This window comes from Eubalaena glacialis, chromosome 1 (assembly GCF_028564815.1).
Source record: "Eubalaena glacialis isolate mEubGla1 chromosome 1, mEubGla1.1.hap2.+ XY, whole genome shotgun sequence".
Classification (NCBI taxonomy): domain Eukaryota; kingdom Metazoa; phylum Chordata; class Mammalia; order Artiodactyla; family Balaenidae; genus Eubalaena; species Eubalaena glacialis.
In genome coordinates, this window is record NC_083716.1 from 240,176,692 (window position 1) to 240,193,767 (window position 17,076).

General features: G+C 49.5%; 1 protein-coding gene across 9 annotated transcripts in view; it reads left to right on the plus strand.

Moving 5' to 3' along the window:
- SNED1 (sushi, nidogen and EGF like domains 1) overlaps positions 1-17,076 on the plus strand; it is an 88,143-nt gene that overhangs the window by 64,902 nt on the left and 6,165 nt on the right. For 5 of the 9 annotated variants that reach the window (XR_009700805.1, XM_061189157.1, XM_061189180.1 and 2 more), the window contains 5 exons: positions 1,101-1,245; positions 1,321-1,403; positions 2,214-2,315; positions 10,404-10,520; positions 11,179-11,269. Coding sequence is in view for 8 of the 9 variants with exons in the window: in XM_061189157.1 (XP_061045140.1) it covers positions 1,101-1,245; positions 1,321-1,403; positions 2,214-2,315; positions 10,404-10,520; positions 11,179-11,269 (538 nt within the window). In the remaining variant the exon portion in view is untranslated. Of the gene's footprint in view, positions 1-1,100; positions 1,246-1,320; positions 1,404-2,213; positions 2,316-5,551; positions 5,751-7,970; positions 8,313-10,403; positions 10,521-11,178; positions 11,270-17,076 lie in introns of those variants that run through there. The other 4 variants (XM_061189170.1, XM_061189190.1, XM_061189207.1 and 1 more) reach the window with 3 other exon arrangements.

Consider the following 17,076-nt stretch of genomic DNA (forward strand, 5'->3'; position numbering starts at 1 on the left):
CCCTCCTCTGGCCCAGGCCACACTGTCCCAGGGACAGACAGGCAGCCTAGAAACAGGGCTGTGTTGACACAGAATTGCATGCATGAAAATTGGGGGAGGATTTCCTGGACTGCTGGCGCTGGGTCAGTGAGCTAGCGGTTCAGAAGAATAAGCATCTCGCTCCTCACCTTGTGCCATCCGCCCGAGTGGACCCAGATGGCTGAGCGGTAAATACAGGGCATCACCCTGAAAACCAGCGCCGAGAGCGGGCAGTGGCAGCGTGGAGGCGGCCCTGGGTAGCAGCCTGGCAGCCAGGCCTGACCCATGAGGAGCTGCTGGACAGCAGCATGGAAAAGAGGGGCAGCACAGCGTCAGCAAGGGGTGGGCTGGGAGAGGCAGGAAGGAAGGGCAGAGTGGACGGACGGAGGGTGGGAGCAGCTGAGGAACGCAGAGGCTCAAGGCCACAGTGAGGACATGGGTCTGCTCCCAAGAGCACAGGAGGCCCGCTGGGTCCCATGGGGGTCCTGACATGGCAAAGCTCACAAGAGGACGGTCTGTCTGGACGGTGCTGCAGGGAGGTGGGCGGTGGCCTGGGCTCCCTCCTCTCCCAACCCACCAACCTGCCCTCGGGGCATGGAGCACACTTGCCCTGAGACATTCAGACCCAGCTCAGCCCCAGGCATGCCTGCCAGGCAGACAGGGCAGGTCGGGGCCCCTCTGTGAGCCTGTGGGGGGCGGGCGGGGCTCGCAGATGAGGAGGGTACCCAGCCCTGGGGGTGGGGGCTGCTGAAGGCCACGGTTAGGTGACAAGGACCCACGGAGGAGCCATGCCCTCTCTCTTGGGGTGTGCAGGGCGTGGGCCTCAGATGAGGTGAGTCTGGACAGGTCGAGGCCCAGCCCCACCTGCAGGCGGAGAGCCTGGCCCAGGGTGGGGGGCTGGGACCAGCACCTGGACCGCTCCCAGGCCGCATCCGCAGCCCCTCCTCGGGCAGGGAGCGGGGCTCGGGGTGGGCCGGGGGCACATGCCCCTTCGGCTCTCACCTCGGAGCGGCGGGGCAGGACGGGGGCACGGGGAGCCCCAGACCAGCCCGCGCGGCCACCCCGTCCTCCACCGCCCGCAGCCGCGAGGGATGGCGCCGACAGACGCTGGCACCGGGAAGGACTCCCCCCGCGGGCGCTCAGAACCCGACCGGCCCCCGCGCGCCTGCCGGAGCTGCGCCTGCTCAACGACCCCGGCGCCCCCGCACCGCCGACCCAGGCCCCCAGGTGCCCGCCTCAGCCGCCGCCCCCGAGACCCCGGGCCCTGAACCCGCCTGCTGACCCGCGCTGACTCTCTCGCAGGTTCTCAGAGCTCGTGGACGGCAGGGGACGAGTGAGTGCCAGCTTCCGCAGCTCGCCTGGCAGACGGGTCGCTGTGAGACCACGTGAGTGCCCAGGCCTACCCCGGTGGCCCCGCTGCCACCTCACCCGCCGGTCCCCAGTGGGATGAGGGTCGAGGTCCCCGAAACCTGGGCTTCAAGACCACCTCCAGTGCCCAGCACCGTCCCCAGCGGGGGACCCCAATGGGGTCGGAGGCCCTGGGCTCCAGGGCCAGCGTGAGGAGCCCACGCCACCCACGGGCTCCCACAGAGCCTTCCCAGCGTGGCTGTATGGGCTGCAGGGACAGGCCGCGGGCAGGCACGTGAGAGAAGACGGAAAAGAAACCTGTTAGGAGCCGGTCCCGGTCAGGACCCTGAGTGCTGTTTAGTGAGCGCGAGGTCCTGGGACCCACAGCACGAGCCTCGCCAGGGGGCTCCAGAAGGGCCAAGAGCGCGGTCTGGCTGAGGGCAAATAAGAGGGGGAGGAGGGGGCGCTGTGGACCCCCAGGGAGCAGGAGAGGGAGGGAGAGGAGAGCAGGATGTGACCATAAGAAGGAGACTGACGCATCAGTCAGCTGCTTAGGCCTGTGGGCAAGGCAGGAGGTTTGGCCCTGTTGGGCCACTGGTGACCTGCACCCACGGTTCCGGTGGGGCTGGCAGTCAAGCCGGGTCCCTGCTGAGGACTGGCAGGAGGGTCAGGGCTGGGCTCCGCCTGGAGAAAAGCTGATCCTACCGGAGGCAGCACCAAGACCCACCCTGATCCAGGCCCTGCGCCCGAAGGAGAGAAGCCGCTCAAGAAGGCGGCCCAGGGACAGTCCTGGGCGCGAGGCAGCAGGCTTCGTGGTCAGCGTGCTGTGGCGTCCTGATCTCTCCTAGAACCCACGGCTCTGGTGCAGCTGGAGAACGCGGAGGAGGTCCCCGAGCAGGTCAGCCTGGCCCTCCAGCTCCCCGGACGCAGTGGTGACAAGGGCGCGGAAAGTAAGTCAGCAGGAGTGGATTTCAGGGCTGACCACCCTCAGGGGCCTGAAGGACCACAGTGAGGAGGGGCGAGGCACAGGGCCTGCCCGAGGGGCAGCCGAGCGCCCCGCCCTGGAAAGGGGGGACCAAACCACATCACGCAGGCAGACCAGGACGGGCCTGGGGGCTGCAGCCACCCAAACGTTCAGGGTCCTCCCTGGAGAGACTGGCCCACTGCTGCCCCCTGCAGACGGCCCCTCCTCTCCCTCTGCGAGCAGCAGAGCCCTCCCCTGCCTCTCCCAGAGATGTCTGTGGAGCAGGATGGCAGGAGTGAGTGGAGGGGCAGCTGCTAGGCGGCTCCAGCTGGAGTATCGCCTGGGAGGCTGCTGCTACCCAGGCTCGGCAAGCAGGGCCTGAACTGTCCGCCGGTGAGAACCACAGCTGGGCAGCTCCAAGAGGCCATCTTCCTTCCTCAAACTCAGACCCTCGCTCTATCTTTCCTCCTGTTCTAACCCTCGGGGCCTTGTCCCTCTGGGGACGGTTCTAGGAGCCAGTGGTCCTTTCTCCTGAGTTACACCACAGGCTCAGACTGGGCTCACCCATCAGCCAGCCCCCAGAGAAGGCAGAGTACTCGGTAAAGGGAGAGTCAAGCGCCCAGGATGCGGCCTCACCTGCAGGCCCCCAGCGTACCCAAGGACACCTGGACACATCCAGGCACCTGCACCAGAGGGTGTGTTTGCCAGCAGTGGCTCCACGGCCCCACAGTCCAGCACCCCTCACTGTACGAGCCCTTGGTGAGCACCAGGAGGGGTAGTTTGCGGGTCAGATGCGGTCAGAGAACAAAGCCACCGGCTAAGGTGCGGTCAGAGTGAAGACACTCAGGTTGCTGGCGTTTTGTAAGTGGAAAAACAAACATTTTATCTGATGGTTTGCGTTATGTCAGCCCTTTAAAATACCAGATGTTTCATTTCACAAAATTCAGAACTTAGAGGGATGTGAGTGACCTCTCCTGGGTCCCTTCTGAAGGAGAGATTCGAGGTGGCACCAGGCTGGCCCCGGATGTCACTGCCATCTGCAGTGTTCGCTAACGTGAGGGACGAAGGCTTGAGAGAGTGTGAGGTGATTTTAGGTGATAACAGGACAAAACAATCTCTAATGGCTCCCAGGTGCACAAAATTAGTTGTGGTCTTTGGTTCCTGTCACATTCTCACGATCGGGCCAGGCTGGCCCCCTTTTACTTAGTGAGTCTGGTTGGTTAGCTTTTGCTAAAATAACAGCCTTCAGACCTGGAAGCCACCCATGAACCAGAACACAAGCAAGTAACCTGTGTCCTTGCTGTTGAACCACGAGCTTGAATTCGTGCTGCCATCCCTCTGCCCCACCAGAGGCTGGATGGTAGGGAGGAGTGAGTTCACCGCCCGCATGGGTGTCCGAACAGCCGCAGGCTTTCCTCACCGGGCAGCATCAGGCTGTGTGCCGCCCCCAGACCCGCGTTTTCGCCCAGCTTCCTGTGCTCGTTCACTCTCACTGTCCAGCATCTAGTCCGTCGGTGAACTCGCTCCGAGGGCACGTGGGCTGTGCCTGCTGTTGTCAGCAGTGCTGCTCTGTGTTCCTGTACACATCTCCTGGCACGTGTGCGGGCTCGGGATGTGTCAATGCCCAAGTGACAAGAGAATGCAAGTTGCCTTCTAAGTGGGGTATCAGTCTGGACTCCTTCCAGCAGCGGTCAAGAGGTGCAGTGAGTTGGCCCCCAGTCTCTCCAGAATCTGATCTTGTCAGGTTTCGCGACCCTGCCAGCAGGACGGGTGTGAAGAGCACTGTTATGATCTGATTTGTGTCTCTCGAGAACTGGCAGGGTCAGCACCTCGTCGTGGCCCCCGTCCTCCATTCCGCTGCCTGGCTTCCTCAGGCCGAGCCCGACCACTTTAGAGGCTGCCTCTTTGGTAAGGCTCGCTGTCCCACAGGGCCAGTCCTCTCGCTGCCCATCAGTGTCTTGGCTGTTCTTGACTCTTTGTATTTCTGTAAAAGTTTACAATCAGCTTGCCAAGGTCCACAAAGTACTTGTTGGAACTTTACATGGCCAAACTTCTGAGGCCCTATATGCCTGAAAATACACTTATTAGCCCTCACATTTGAAGGACAATTTAGCTAGGTATAAAATTCGAGGTTCAAAGTTCCTCTCCCATTCAGTTCTTCAAACATTTGTCCACTGTCATCAACTGTGCTGTCACTGGGTGTCAATCTTGTTCTTGTTTCCTTCTAGAATAATCTGCTCCTTCTCTCTGGTAGCTGTTAGACTTTTCTTTCTCAAGGAAAGGATGATCCCCAGAAAGCCCCAGGCACCCCAAGAGCACAGTTAATGCTCCTGATTTGGCATTTGCTCAGCAAGCAACTCTCCAGGTCAGGGCCGCTCCTTCAAGCACCCAGGAGACGCTCCTGGAGGATTCCCAAGATTCCTGCCATCCTGGGAACTTGGAGTGAATGCAGAAGCTGGTCAAATTCTTCCTGTTTCCCCCAATTTCTCACCCCAGGAGGGCTTTTGGACTATGCTGGCCTTATCCCCTTGACACCCATACAAGTGGGGGCAGAACTTAAACCTCTCTACTCTGTAATTTGTCCTTCATAGAGGAGGAGCCCATTGCCCCCGCCCCAGGGTGCACCCCCATCCTTGTCCCCCACCTCCGTTCAAAACAGCCTTCTCTCTTTTTTTTTATTTACTCGTGCGTGTGTTTGTGTGTGTGTGTGTGTCTGTCTGTCTGTCTGTCACGATAAACTCAGGATTCAGTGGAGATAGCTTTGTAAAATGAGGCTACAGACAGTGGTGACCCGGTAAAACCCCCACTGCTGCATATAACTCTAGGTTTCAGGTCCCAGCTGCCCGAGCATGGCACAAATGTCAGTCACAGTCTCTGCAGGCTGGTGTCCCAAGTACAGAGGCTAAGGATTGCTGACGTGGGCTCACAGGTTCTAAACACCCCTGCACACTTCCATGTTCTGTAAGGTTACCATAAAATGTCTCTGGACAATTGTTATGTACAGTGTCTAAAATTCATATGGAATTGGAAGGGACCTGGAATAGCAAAAACCATCCTAAAAAAGTAGGAAGACTCACATACCCGTTTGTCAAAACTTAGTACAAAGCAATGGTAATCAAGTCAGTGCCAGATACTGGCACAAGGATAGACTTATAAATCAGTGGAATAGAATTAAGAGTCCAGAAATAAACCTATACATCTGTGGTCAACTGATTTCAACAGGGGTGCCAAGACCATTCAGTGGAGGAAAGAAGAGTCTTTTCAGCAAACGGTGCTGGCACAGCTGGATATCCACATACAAAAGAATGAAGTTGGACCCCCTACCTCACACCATACACAAAATTAATTAAAAATGGATCAAAGACCTAAATGTAAGAGCTAAAACTATAAAATTCTTAGAAGAAAACACGGGTAAATCTGTATTACCTTGGACTTTTACAAAGGATTTTTTTTTTTTAATATTTATTTATTTACTTATTTTTGGCTGCATCAGGTCGTAGTTGTGGCATGCGGGATCTTTTGTTGTGGCACACGGGCTTCTCTCTAGTTGTGGCGCGCAGGCTCGAGAGCCCGTGGGCTCAGTAGTTGAGGCGCATGGGCTTAATTGCCCCGCAGCATGTGAGATCTTAGTTCCCCAACCAGGGATCGAACCCACGTCCCCTGGAAGGCAGATTCTTAACCACCGGACCTCCAGGGAAGTCCCAAAGGATTTTTAGATATGGCACCAAAAGCAAGAGCAACAAAAGAAAAAAAAAGGTAAGTTGGACTTCATCAAAATTTAAAACATTTTGTGCTTCAAAAGACATCATCAAGGAAGTGAAAAGACAACCCATAAAATGGGAGAAAATATGTGCAAATCGTATATTTGAAAAGGGATCTGAATCTAAAATATATAAAGAACTCTTAAAGCTGAATAAGAGGAAGACAAATAACCCAATTAAGAAATAAGCAAAGGATCTGAATAGACATTTCTCCAAGGAAGATACACAAATGGCAACAAGCCCATGAGAAGATGTTTGGTATCACTAGTCATCAGGGAAATGCTAATCAAAACCACAGTGAGATGCCTCTTCACATACACCAGGATGGCTAGAATTAAAAAGTCAAGATAACCACAAGCACTGATGAGGATGTGGAGAAACTGGAACCCTCAAACACTGCTGGTGGGAATGTAGAGTCGTGCAGCTGCTTCAGTTCCTCGAAGAATTAAACGTGGAGTTACCATATGACCCAGCAATTCCACTCCTAGCTACACACCCAAGAGAAATGAAAACGTATGTCCACACAAGGACTTACACAAATGGTCACTGCAGCACTATTCACAATTGCCGAAAGGTGGAAACAACTGATGAATGGATGAACAAATGTGTTATATTCACACAATGGAAATTATTGGACCATAAAAAGGAATAAAGTACTGATAAATGCTACAACATAGATGAACCTTGAAAACATTATGCTAAGTGAGAGAAGCCAGTCATAAAGAACACATAATCTGGTTCCATTCATATGAAAGTCCAGAATAGGGAAACCTATAGTGATAGAAAGTAGATCAATGGTTGCTTCAAACTGGAAGTGGGGGTGGAGGTATATGGGGTGAGAGCTAAAGGGTACTGGGTTTCTTTCTGAGGTGATAAGAACATTCTAAAATTGACCATGGTGATGGATGCACATATCTGTGGATATGCTAAAAATCTATAAAGTGTACACTTCAAATGGCTGAATTGTATATAAAGTATATCTCAATAAAGCTGTTTCCAAAATGTAAAGTGCAGAACAGTGTTTTTGGTATCTCTTTTGTGTAGGAAAGTGGGGAAGGGAAATATGAATGTATATATCTATTTTCTTATATTTAAAAATAAATAAAACTAATAAAAATGATTAACTCTATAATGAAGCAAAGAACGAGAATGAAGAAGTAAAGGGAATGGAGAGGGAGGATAGGTATCTCTAAATGTACCTTTATAGATGTGACTTTAGAAATAAGAAAATGTTTTTTTAAATGACACCAAAAAAAAAAGCAATGCCTAAAATTTGAAAACAAACTGAAATAAACTTATTAACCATGCCGATGGCATAACCACACAGGAAAAAAAAGCATCACTTCAAGTGATTTTTAAAACAGCATTCTAGGGACTTCCCTGGTGGTCCAGTGGGTAAGACTCCATGCTCCCAATGCAGGGGGCCCAGGTTCGATCCCTGGTTGGGGAATTAGATCCCACATGCATGTCGCAGCTAAGAAGTCTGCATGCCGCAACTAAGAAGTCCACATGCAGCAACTAAAGATCCCACGTGCCGCAACTAAGACCCAGCGCAGCCAAAATAAATAAATAAAACAGCATTCTGACTATTAACATCTAGTGGGATATAATCTAAGGATTAAAAGAATTGCCAAGAAATTTTAAGCTGTACTCAGTGATCTTAATGTCATTTCTAAACTATTACATGTACATTGTGGGATAAAGAAAGTAATTATGTTAATGCCACAAAGATTTTCAGCATAAAGTGATACAATATAAAAATCAAAGAAGTTAAGTAAAACCCCTGATTTTATTTTTATTTAATTCTGTTCATTTGAACTGGAAATACTGGAATGAACTCATAATTTGTTCATTTTTATTTTTTAAATCTAATTTCCTAGTTCTGTCTCCTGAAAAGACCTGGAGCACTGACACCGCAGTAACAGTGAGCACCTTGATCAGCCAGACTGTGGACTCTAGATACCATTCTCCACTAAAAGGAACCGGCGGGGGACTTCCCTGGCGGTCCAGTGGTTAAGACTCTATGCTCCCAATGCAGGGGGCCCGGGTTCGATCTCTGGTCAGGGAACTAGGTCCCACATGCCACAACTAAAAAAAGATCCTGCATGCCGCAACTAAAGATCCTGCACACAGCAATGAAGATCCCGCGTGCCGCAACTAAGACCCAGAGCAGCCAAATAAATAAATAAATATTTTTTAAAATAAATAAATATATATATAGACTGGGGTCTTCAGAGAAATGGCTGATTCCAAGGCTGAAGCAGAACATGGACAAAATAAGCCCAGGACATGGGAATTCCCTGGGAGTCCAGTGGTTAGAACTCTGCCCTTTCACTGCCAAGGGCCCGGGTTCAATCCCTGGTTGGGGAACTAAGATTCTGCAAACTGCGCGGTGCGGCCTAAAAAAAAAAAAAACAAAGAAAAAAAAAAAAAGCCTAGGACATACTTGTAAAAAAGCAAGCAAGCTTTCAAAAGCAACTAGGATTGTGTCTAAAGGGCACAGGAGCCAACCTGAAGGGGCTCCCACTGGCCAAAGATGGGATAATATGAGCATGAAGAAAGCTAATGACAGCAACAGACTGAAACCAATCAAATATGTACAAGACCACAAGGTCTTAACAATGGTCAAAAAGAAAGAACAACGTATTGGTCAACTTTAGAGCTTTGCTGGGGGACCAACTCACTCTGCAAGTGTCCAAATGAAAAGAATGGAGCATTTACCTGGCCTTGCCTGTATGGACTGTATTTTAGGGTGACCAAGCGGTGGGTGAAGGAAAGCAGGTCTTCAGAGGGGACTCCTCAGCTAGTGAAGGCAGAGGAGTGACAGATCACATTAGACCTGACCCTAGTGAGAGATCAGGGATCTATATGACTTCTCAAGCCATCAGGTGCAGAGCCTAAGAGAACTTTACTCTGGATTAATCAGGCTGCCAACACTGAACCAGTGATCGATCCTCACATCATGAAAACCAAATGCAGAGACATCATATGTCTCCTGGTGTAGCCAAAGGGCACACAACCACCACCTGTGAAGCCAAAGCAAAGACCATGTGAACCTGAATCCTATTAAGCCCCTTTCTCTTACTACCAGTTAACAGGAAACATGGGGAGGGGGCGAGTTAATGCCGTCAGTCAGACCCAGAGGATGGGAATTCCACGGGACAAATGACCTCATTTCTTCAATAAATACAGAGGGGAAGAAGGTTAAATTTATAGATTAAAAGAGACTTGAGATACATCAAACTAAGGCAATGTGAATCTTTATGAATCTGAATTAGATGGGACCAACTGTAAGTGACATTTTTAAAGATGATCAGGGAAATTTGAACACAGACTGCAGTTTCTTGTGATATTAAGGAACTACTGTTAATTTTGTAATAATAGTATTGTGCTTACGTGAAAATTTCTTAAGTCTTTATATATTAGATACTTGCTGACATATTTACAGGTGAAGTGGTTTCTGTGAACGGCTTTGAAATTCTCCAACTAGAGAAAGAAAGGCAGATGGAAAGCTGGAAATAGATTAAACAAGATTGGCAAAATCTTAATAAACCTCCCCCCACGAGGCGGTTGCCGAGGAGGGGGGAAGGGGGAAGGGCTGGATTAGATGTGGAGGGGGTATTGGAAGTGGTGGCGTATGCACGATTCTTATTCTTTTGTGTTTCTCAGTATTTTAAGAGTTAAAAATGAAACCAGCTATCTTGCAAAGCTTTAAAAAAAAAAAAAAAAAAAGGACAGTGGACTCTAAGGGGGGAGGGACAGGTCTGCCCCTCCCAGGCAGCACCACTGACCAACGCGCCTCTAGCTCCCGCAGTGCGGAAGGCAGACAGTGGCCCAAGGGGCACAGACGCCAGCAGAGTCCTGCACAGAGGCCGCCTGGGGCTGCGGCTTGGGGACACACAGGTGGCTCGGGGACAGGCGCTGGAGGATGAGGAGGGATCTCTAGGGTTGGCCTCTGTGTTCCAAGTAGAAGAAGCCCTGTGCAGCGGGGCAAAGTCAGCAGAAATGTGGGGCAGGGGGCACAGGCCAGGGCAGAGCGGGCAGTCTCTCCCAAAGGCGACCAGAGTGCAGCCATGATCTAAGCTGTAAGCCGAGGCTCCTCTGCCGTGTGACGACGGCTCGGCACCGAGAGCCCTCCCGCTCTCCCTCAAGGTAACGGGCTCAGGGCTGAGCACACCGAGGCCAGTCTTCTGCCTGCTCTCTGACCACCCCTAGGGCCCACTGGTGTTGGGGACAGCAAGAGACAGCAACCTGGGAACGCTATCAGGCCTTCCCGTGGGGCCCCGAGACTAACCGCTCGTGGCTGTTCACAGATGCCCCTGGGAACTGTTCAGAAAACCCCTGTCAGAACGGAGGCACCTGTGTGCCTGGTGAGGATGCCCACAGCTGTGAGTGCAGCCCGGGGTTCAAAGGCAGACACTGTGAGCTTGGTAAGTTTGGGGCCGCTCCCCTTGCCTGCTGGGGTCACTGGGGCTGGGGCCTGGCCTCGACATGCTTGTGACGGCAGGCTCCGATGGGACCGCTGGCCCCAGGGTGGGTGTGCCGCAAGGACCTCCAGCCATGAGGTGCTGGGACAGGGGCCTGGCCACGGTGCCCCAGACCTCCAAGTGTCCAGGTAGGGAGGCTGGCAGGCAGTGAGCCGCCAGGCCTCCCACTGCCCCAAAGCGCCAGGGTGAAAGGTGCTGCCCAGATAACGGGGGGGTCTGGGACAGTCACAGGGACACAGCGACAGCCGCTCCACACGGAGAGGGGGGGGGAGGGGGCTCTTCTCGCCTGGGGACCAAACAAGGCGGTGGGAGGGAAAAGGGCCACGGGCCTGCCTCTGACTTCTGGGCTGAGGACGAGAGGCTCATGGACAGAAGTTCCCAGGCGAGCCACACGGCCCTGAGCCTGCCAGACCCAGAGCCTCCGACCAGCCCCGAGGGAAAGCAGCCTGCAGGCTCCCAGGACCCCAACTCAGAGCAGCACCCGCAGTCTCTGAGCAGCCCCGGGGACAGGGCCGCCAGCCCGGGACCTACGGTGGCTGCAGGAAGAGGCCAACCGTGGCCTCGAGCTCCTTGTAAGCGACGGCCCTTTCCTCTGTGCCAGCAGCCTGCAGAAAGGTGCCCCAGCCCTGCACACGGCTGTTCTCGGAGACAAAGTCCTTTCCGGTCTGGGAAGGAGGCGTCTGTCACCACGTGTAAGTCCCTCCCCTCCGCCTTCACCACGTCTGTAGCGCGTTCCTGACCCTCAGATGCTTCCGCCCTGTCCGCACAGGCCCCTGAGGTCTAGTAGTCACAGCACGGAAGGGGCCTGCTTTGACCACCCACCCCCTCCATGCGACAAGTTAGGAAACTGAGGCAAAAGGGCTGAAAAACTTGCCTAAGGCTGTGCAGCTGGGAGCAGAGCCACATGCGGCCTAGAAGCGGGACCCCCTGCTCCTGCCCTCGGGCCTTCCCTCCCCGCGCCCTGGAGCGGCATCAGCCTCGCTTCCCGGGATGGCAGGGCACGCGGAGAGGTTCCAGGAAGTGCCGCTCCTCTTCTCAGCACAGGAGACCTCGAGTCTTGGTTCTGCCGTGAGTCCCTGACACAGCCCTGGGCAAGGCACTCACGCCTCAGTTTCCCCATTTGTCAGACGGGCTGAGGAGGGAGTCTGCCGAGCCCACCTCTTAGCACCTTTCTTGCTAACACTCTTGACTCCATGGGTCATACTTACAACCTACTTCGTCCACAAATACGGACGAGCACCTCCCGTGTGCCAGGCGTGATTCGGAACACTCGGCACACATCAGCGAGCCGAACGGGCCAAAGTCTTGCCCTGGGAGTCCTGACGTTCTAGCTGAGGGAGACACAGTACACAAGAAGCACGCGTTTGTCCTGCAGTGCTTTAAATGGTGGCAAGCGCTAAAGGAGGGTGGAAGAAAGGAACACGCAGGGCCAGGAAGGAGGGTGGAAGAAAGGAACACGCAGGGCCAGGAAGGAGGGTGGAAGAAAGGAATACGCAGGGCCAGGAAGGAGGGTGGAAGAAAGGAATACGCAGGGCCAGGAAGGAGGGTGGAAGAAAGGAATACGCAGGGCCAGGAGAGCCAGGGCCGGGGCGCAGGAGGGGGTGGCAGCAGCATTCGGCAGGGTGTCAGGGGAAGCCTCATGGAGAAGATGACATGACCAGACATGGGCAGGCAGAGATATCTGAGGGAAGAATGGCCCAGTCAGAGTGTATCTGTTGCCAAGGCCCTGAAATCAGGAGCCTGCCCGCCCGTCTAAGGAGCAGGAAGGCCAGCAGGGCTGGAGCCGAGCGAGCGAGGGGGCGTGGAGGGTGGGCCTTGGAAACCCTTGGAAGGACCTGCATGTGTCCTCTGGGAAGTGGGGAGCTACTGAAGGACACTGAGCTGAAGTGACACCTGACATGTTTAAAGATCACTGGGATGGGATGTAGGAAGGCAAGACAGAAGGCTTGACTTGAGCCTGGACATGAAGCCAGCGTGACACGCAGCAGGGACACACCAGAGGCACTGAGCTGCACTGGGACTTGGGAACCCAGGTTTACAGGCCCCTGAATTTGGACTTTGTGGAATGGCACTCCAGAGCCCCTGCACCTGCGTCTTCCGACTGTGTTAGTTACACCAGCGCCTGGGGCGACCACCAAGTACCTGACTGGGAGAGCCCTGCAGGTGCCCATAGCGTTCCACCCAGTGCTTTCAACCTGTTGCATCTGAAAGGGACTTCCTTGTATTTAGCATTTGCGAGGGTCTTGCCATACATCCAGTCTGACATCTCTGGTTTTTACTGGGGTGTTTAGACCATTTACATGTTAATAAAATGACTGATGTGATTGGGTTTAAATCTAACATATTGTTTTCTATCTGTCCCATCTTATTTTGTTACTTTCTCTTTTCCTGCCTACTTTTGGATTATTTTTTAGGATTCTATTTTACCTGTACTGTTGGCTCACTGATATAGTTCTTTGGTTTATTTTCTTTAGTGGCTGCTCTGGGATTTAAAATATGCATCTTCAACTGATCACAATATACCTTGAATTACAACACAACTTCAGTATCATGGAAGACATGCAACAGCAAGCTTCTACTTCCCCTTTCTATCACTGCCAGACGTTTTACTTCCACATATGCTATGAATGACACAGTGTGTTACTTTTGCTCTCAACAGACAATTATCTTTTTTAAAAATGTTGAGAGTATAAAGTCTTTTGTAGGGACTTACACGTCTACCGTTTCCAGCGCTCTTCATGCCTTCATGCAGATCTAAGATTCCATCTGGTACCATTTACCTTGGCCTAAAGAGCTCACTGTAACATTTCTTATAGGGCAGGTCTGCTGGTGATGAATTCTCTTTGCTTCTGTTTGTCTGAAAAGGCTTTTATTTCACCTTCATTTTCAAAAGACACATTTGCTGAACACAGAAGTTTTGGTTGATAATTGTGGTTTCTTCGAATTTCAGCACTTCAAAGAGGTCATTCCTTTGTCTTCTGGCTTGCAGTTTCAGATGGGAAAACTTCAGTCACTCTTATTCTTGTTCCTCTATATGTAACGTGGTCCCCATCACCTGTGGCTTGCTTTTACGTTTTCTCTTTATTACTGTTTATTGGGAAATTTAATTATGATGTGCTTTGGTAGGTTATGTACATGTGTTTTTACTCTCTGGAGTTTGTTAAGCTTCACCTCTGTGGTTTTAGCTTTCATCAAATTTGGAAAATTTTAGCCATTACTTATTCAAACACTTTTTCTATGCATCCATTTCTCTCCTTCTTCTGGGACTCCAATTAAGCACATATTAGATTGATATTGTCCCACAGGTCACTGAGGCTCTTTTCCTTTTTTTCACTCTTTTTTCTCTTTACTTTGTTTTGGATAGATTGTATTGCTATGCCTTCAATTTCACTGATCTTTTCTTCTGCAGTGTCTAACCTACCATTAATCCCATTCAGCAAAATTTTCATTTCAGATATTGTGGTTTTTTGTTTGTTTTGTTTTGTTTTGGTTGTGTTGGGTCTTCGTTGTTGCGCACAGGCTTTCTCTAGTTGCGGCGAGCGGGGCTACTCTTTGTTGTGGTGCATGGGCTTCTCACTGCAGTGGCTTCTCGTCACAGAGCACGGGCTCTAGGCATGCGGGCTTCAGTAGTTGTGGCACATGGGCTCAGTAGTTGTGGCTCGTGGGCTCTAAAGCGCAGGCTCAGTAGTTGTGGCACATGGGCTTAGCTGCTCCACAGCATGTGGGATCTTCCCAGACCAGGGATTGAACCTGTGTCCCCTGCATTGGCAGGCGGATTCTTAACCACTGCGCCACCAGGGAAGTCCCAGATATTGTGTTTTATCATCTCCAGGAGTTCCATTTAGTTCTTTCTTTGAGCCTCCACTTCTCTCATTATGTTTATATTTTCCTTTACATCACTGAACGTGTACAGCAAATTTATAACAGATGTCTGCTATTTCAGTTATTGCTCTCATTTCTGGGTGTTTTTCTATTCAATTTTTTTCCTGTTTATGGGTCACATTTTCTTGACTCTTTGTATGACTGATACTCTTGTAATTTTTTTGTTGGGATGTTAGACATTATAAGCTTTATGGTACAGACTGTTGGAATTTTTTTTTTTGGCATTCTTTTCAAGAATGTTTGTTTTTGTTTTATTTTTGTTTTTAATTTTTTTATTGAAGTAAAGTTGATTTACAATATTGCATTAGTTTCACGTGTACAGCATAGTGATTCAGTTTTTTGGGTTTTTTGTTTGTTTTGCAGATTATATTCCACTACAGGTTATTACAAGATATTGGGTATAATTTCCTGTGCTATACAGTAAATCCCTGTTGCTTATCTATTTTATGTATAGTAGTTTGTATCTGTTAATCCCATACTCCTAATTTATCCCTCCCCCTGCCACCTCTCCCCTTTGGTAACCATAAGTTTTCTATGTCTGTGAGTCTGTTTCTGTTTGGTATATAGATCCATTTGTATTATTTTTTAGATTCCACATATAAATTATATCGTATAGTATTTGTCTTTCACACTTCACTAAGCATAATATTCCCTAGGTCCATCCATGTTGCTGCAAATGGGAATATTTCATTCTTTTTTATGGCTGAGTAATATTCTGTTGTATATATGTACCACAACCTCTTAAGCCAATCGTCTGTCGATGGGCACTTGGGTTGTTTCCAAGTCTTGGCTATTATAAATAGTGCTGCTATGAACATTGGGGTTCATGTATCTTTTTGAATTAGTGTTTTCCTTTTTTCTGGATATATACCCAGGAATGGGATTGCTAGATCACATGGTAACTCTATTTTTAGTATTTTAGGGAACCTCCATACTGTTCTCCAAAGTGGCTGCACCAATTTACATTCCCACCAACAGTGTATGAAGGTTCCCTTTTTTCCAAACCCTCTCCAGCGTTTACTATTTGTAGACTTTTTGATGATAGCAATTCTGATTGGTGTGAGGTGATACCTCATTGTGGTTCTGATTTGCATTTCTCTAATAATTAGCGATGTTGAGCATGTTTTCATGTGCCTGTTAGCCATCCGTATGTCCTCTTTGGGATAATGTTTATTTATGTCTTCTGCCCATTTTTAGATTGGGTTGTCTTTTTGTTGTTGAGTTGTATGAGCTGTTTGTATGTGTTGGAAATTAAGCCCTTGTTAGTCACATTGTTTGCAAATATTTTCTCCCATTCCGTAGGTTGTCTTTTGTTTTGTTGATAGTTTCCTTTGCTGTGCAAAAGCTTTTAAGTTTGACTAGGTCCCATTTGTTTATTTTTGCTTTTATTTCTTTTGCCTTGGGAGACTGATCTAAGAAAATACTGCTACAATTTATGTGAAAGATCGTTTTGCCTATGTCCTCTTCTAGGGGTTTTATGGTGTCACATCTTACGTTTAGGTCTTTAGACTTTTCTGAGTTTATTTTTGTATGTGGTGTGAGGGAATGTTCTAATTTCACTGATTTACATGTAACTGTCCAGCTTTCCCAACACCACTTGTTAAAGAGACTGTCTTTTCGCCATTGTATATTCTTGCCTCCTTTTTCAAAGACTAATTGACTATAGGTGTATGGGTTTATTTCTGGGCTCTCTATTCTGTTCCATTGATCTGTATGTCTGTTTTTGTGCCAATACTACACTGTTTTGATTACCGTAGTACAGTCTGAAGTCTGGAAGGGTTATACCTCCAGCTTTGTTCATTTTTCTCAGGATTGCTTGGCAATTTGTGGTCTTTTGTGGTTCCATATAAACTTCAGGACTATTTGTTCTAGTTCTGTGACAAATGTCATAGCTGTGTTGATAAGGATTGCATTAAATCTGTAGATTGCTTTGGATAGTATAGCCATTTTAATAATATTAATTCTTCCAATCCAAGAGCACGGGATATCTTTCCATGTCTTTGAATCATCTTCAGTTCCCTTAATCAATGTTTTAGTTTTCAGCATATAGGTATTTCACCTCCTTGGTTAACTTTATTCCTAGGGCTTTTTTAAAATGTAATTTTAAACAGGATTTTTTTTTTTTTACTTTCTCTTTCTGATATTTCATTATTAGTGTAAAGAAGTGCAACAGATTTCTGTATATTAATCTTGCATCCTGCTACCTTGCTGAATTTACTTACTAGTTCTAACAGTTTTTGTGTGGCAACCTCAGTGTTCTCTATATAGAGTATCTGCCATCTGCAAATAGTGACAGTTTTACCTCTTCCCTTCCAATTTAAATACCTTTTACTTCTTTTTCTTATCTGATTGCTGTGCCTAGAATTTCCAATACTACGTTGAATAGAAGTGGTGAGAGTGGGCATCCTTGTCCTGTTCTTTTGTTTTACTTTTGGTTTTTTGTTTTTTGCAAGGCAGTTTAGATGGATCCTTTTGAGGCCTGTTTTAGGGTGGCTTTAGCATAGCCTTTATTCTGGGGTTAATTCTGCCCCACTTTTAAGGCAAGGCCTTTCTCCTTTCTGGGGTTTCTATTTCTCTGGAACAGCCTACTATTAATCAAGATCTCTCCACTCTGGCT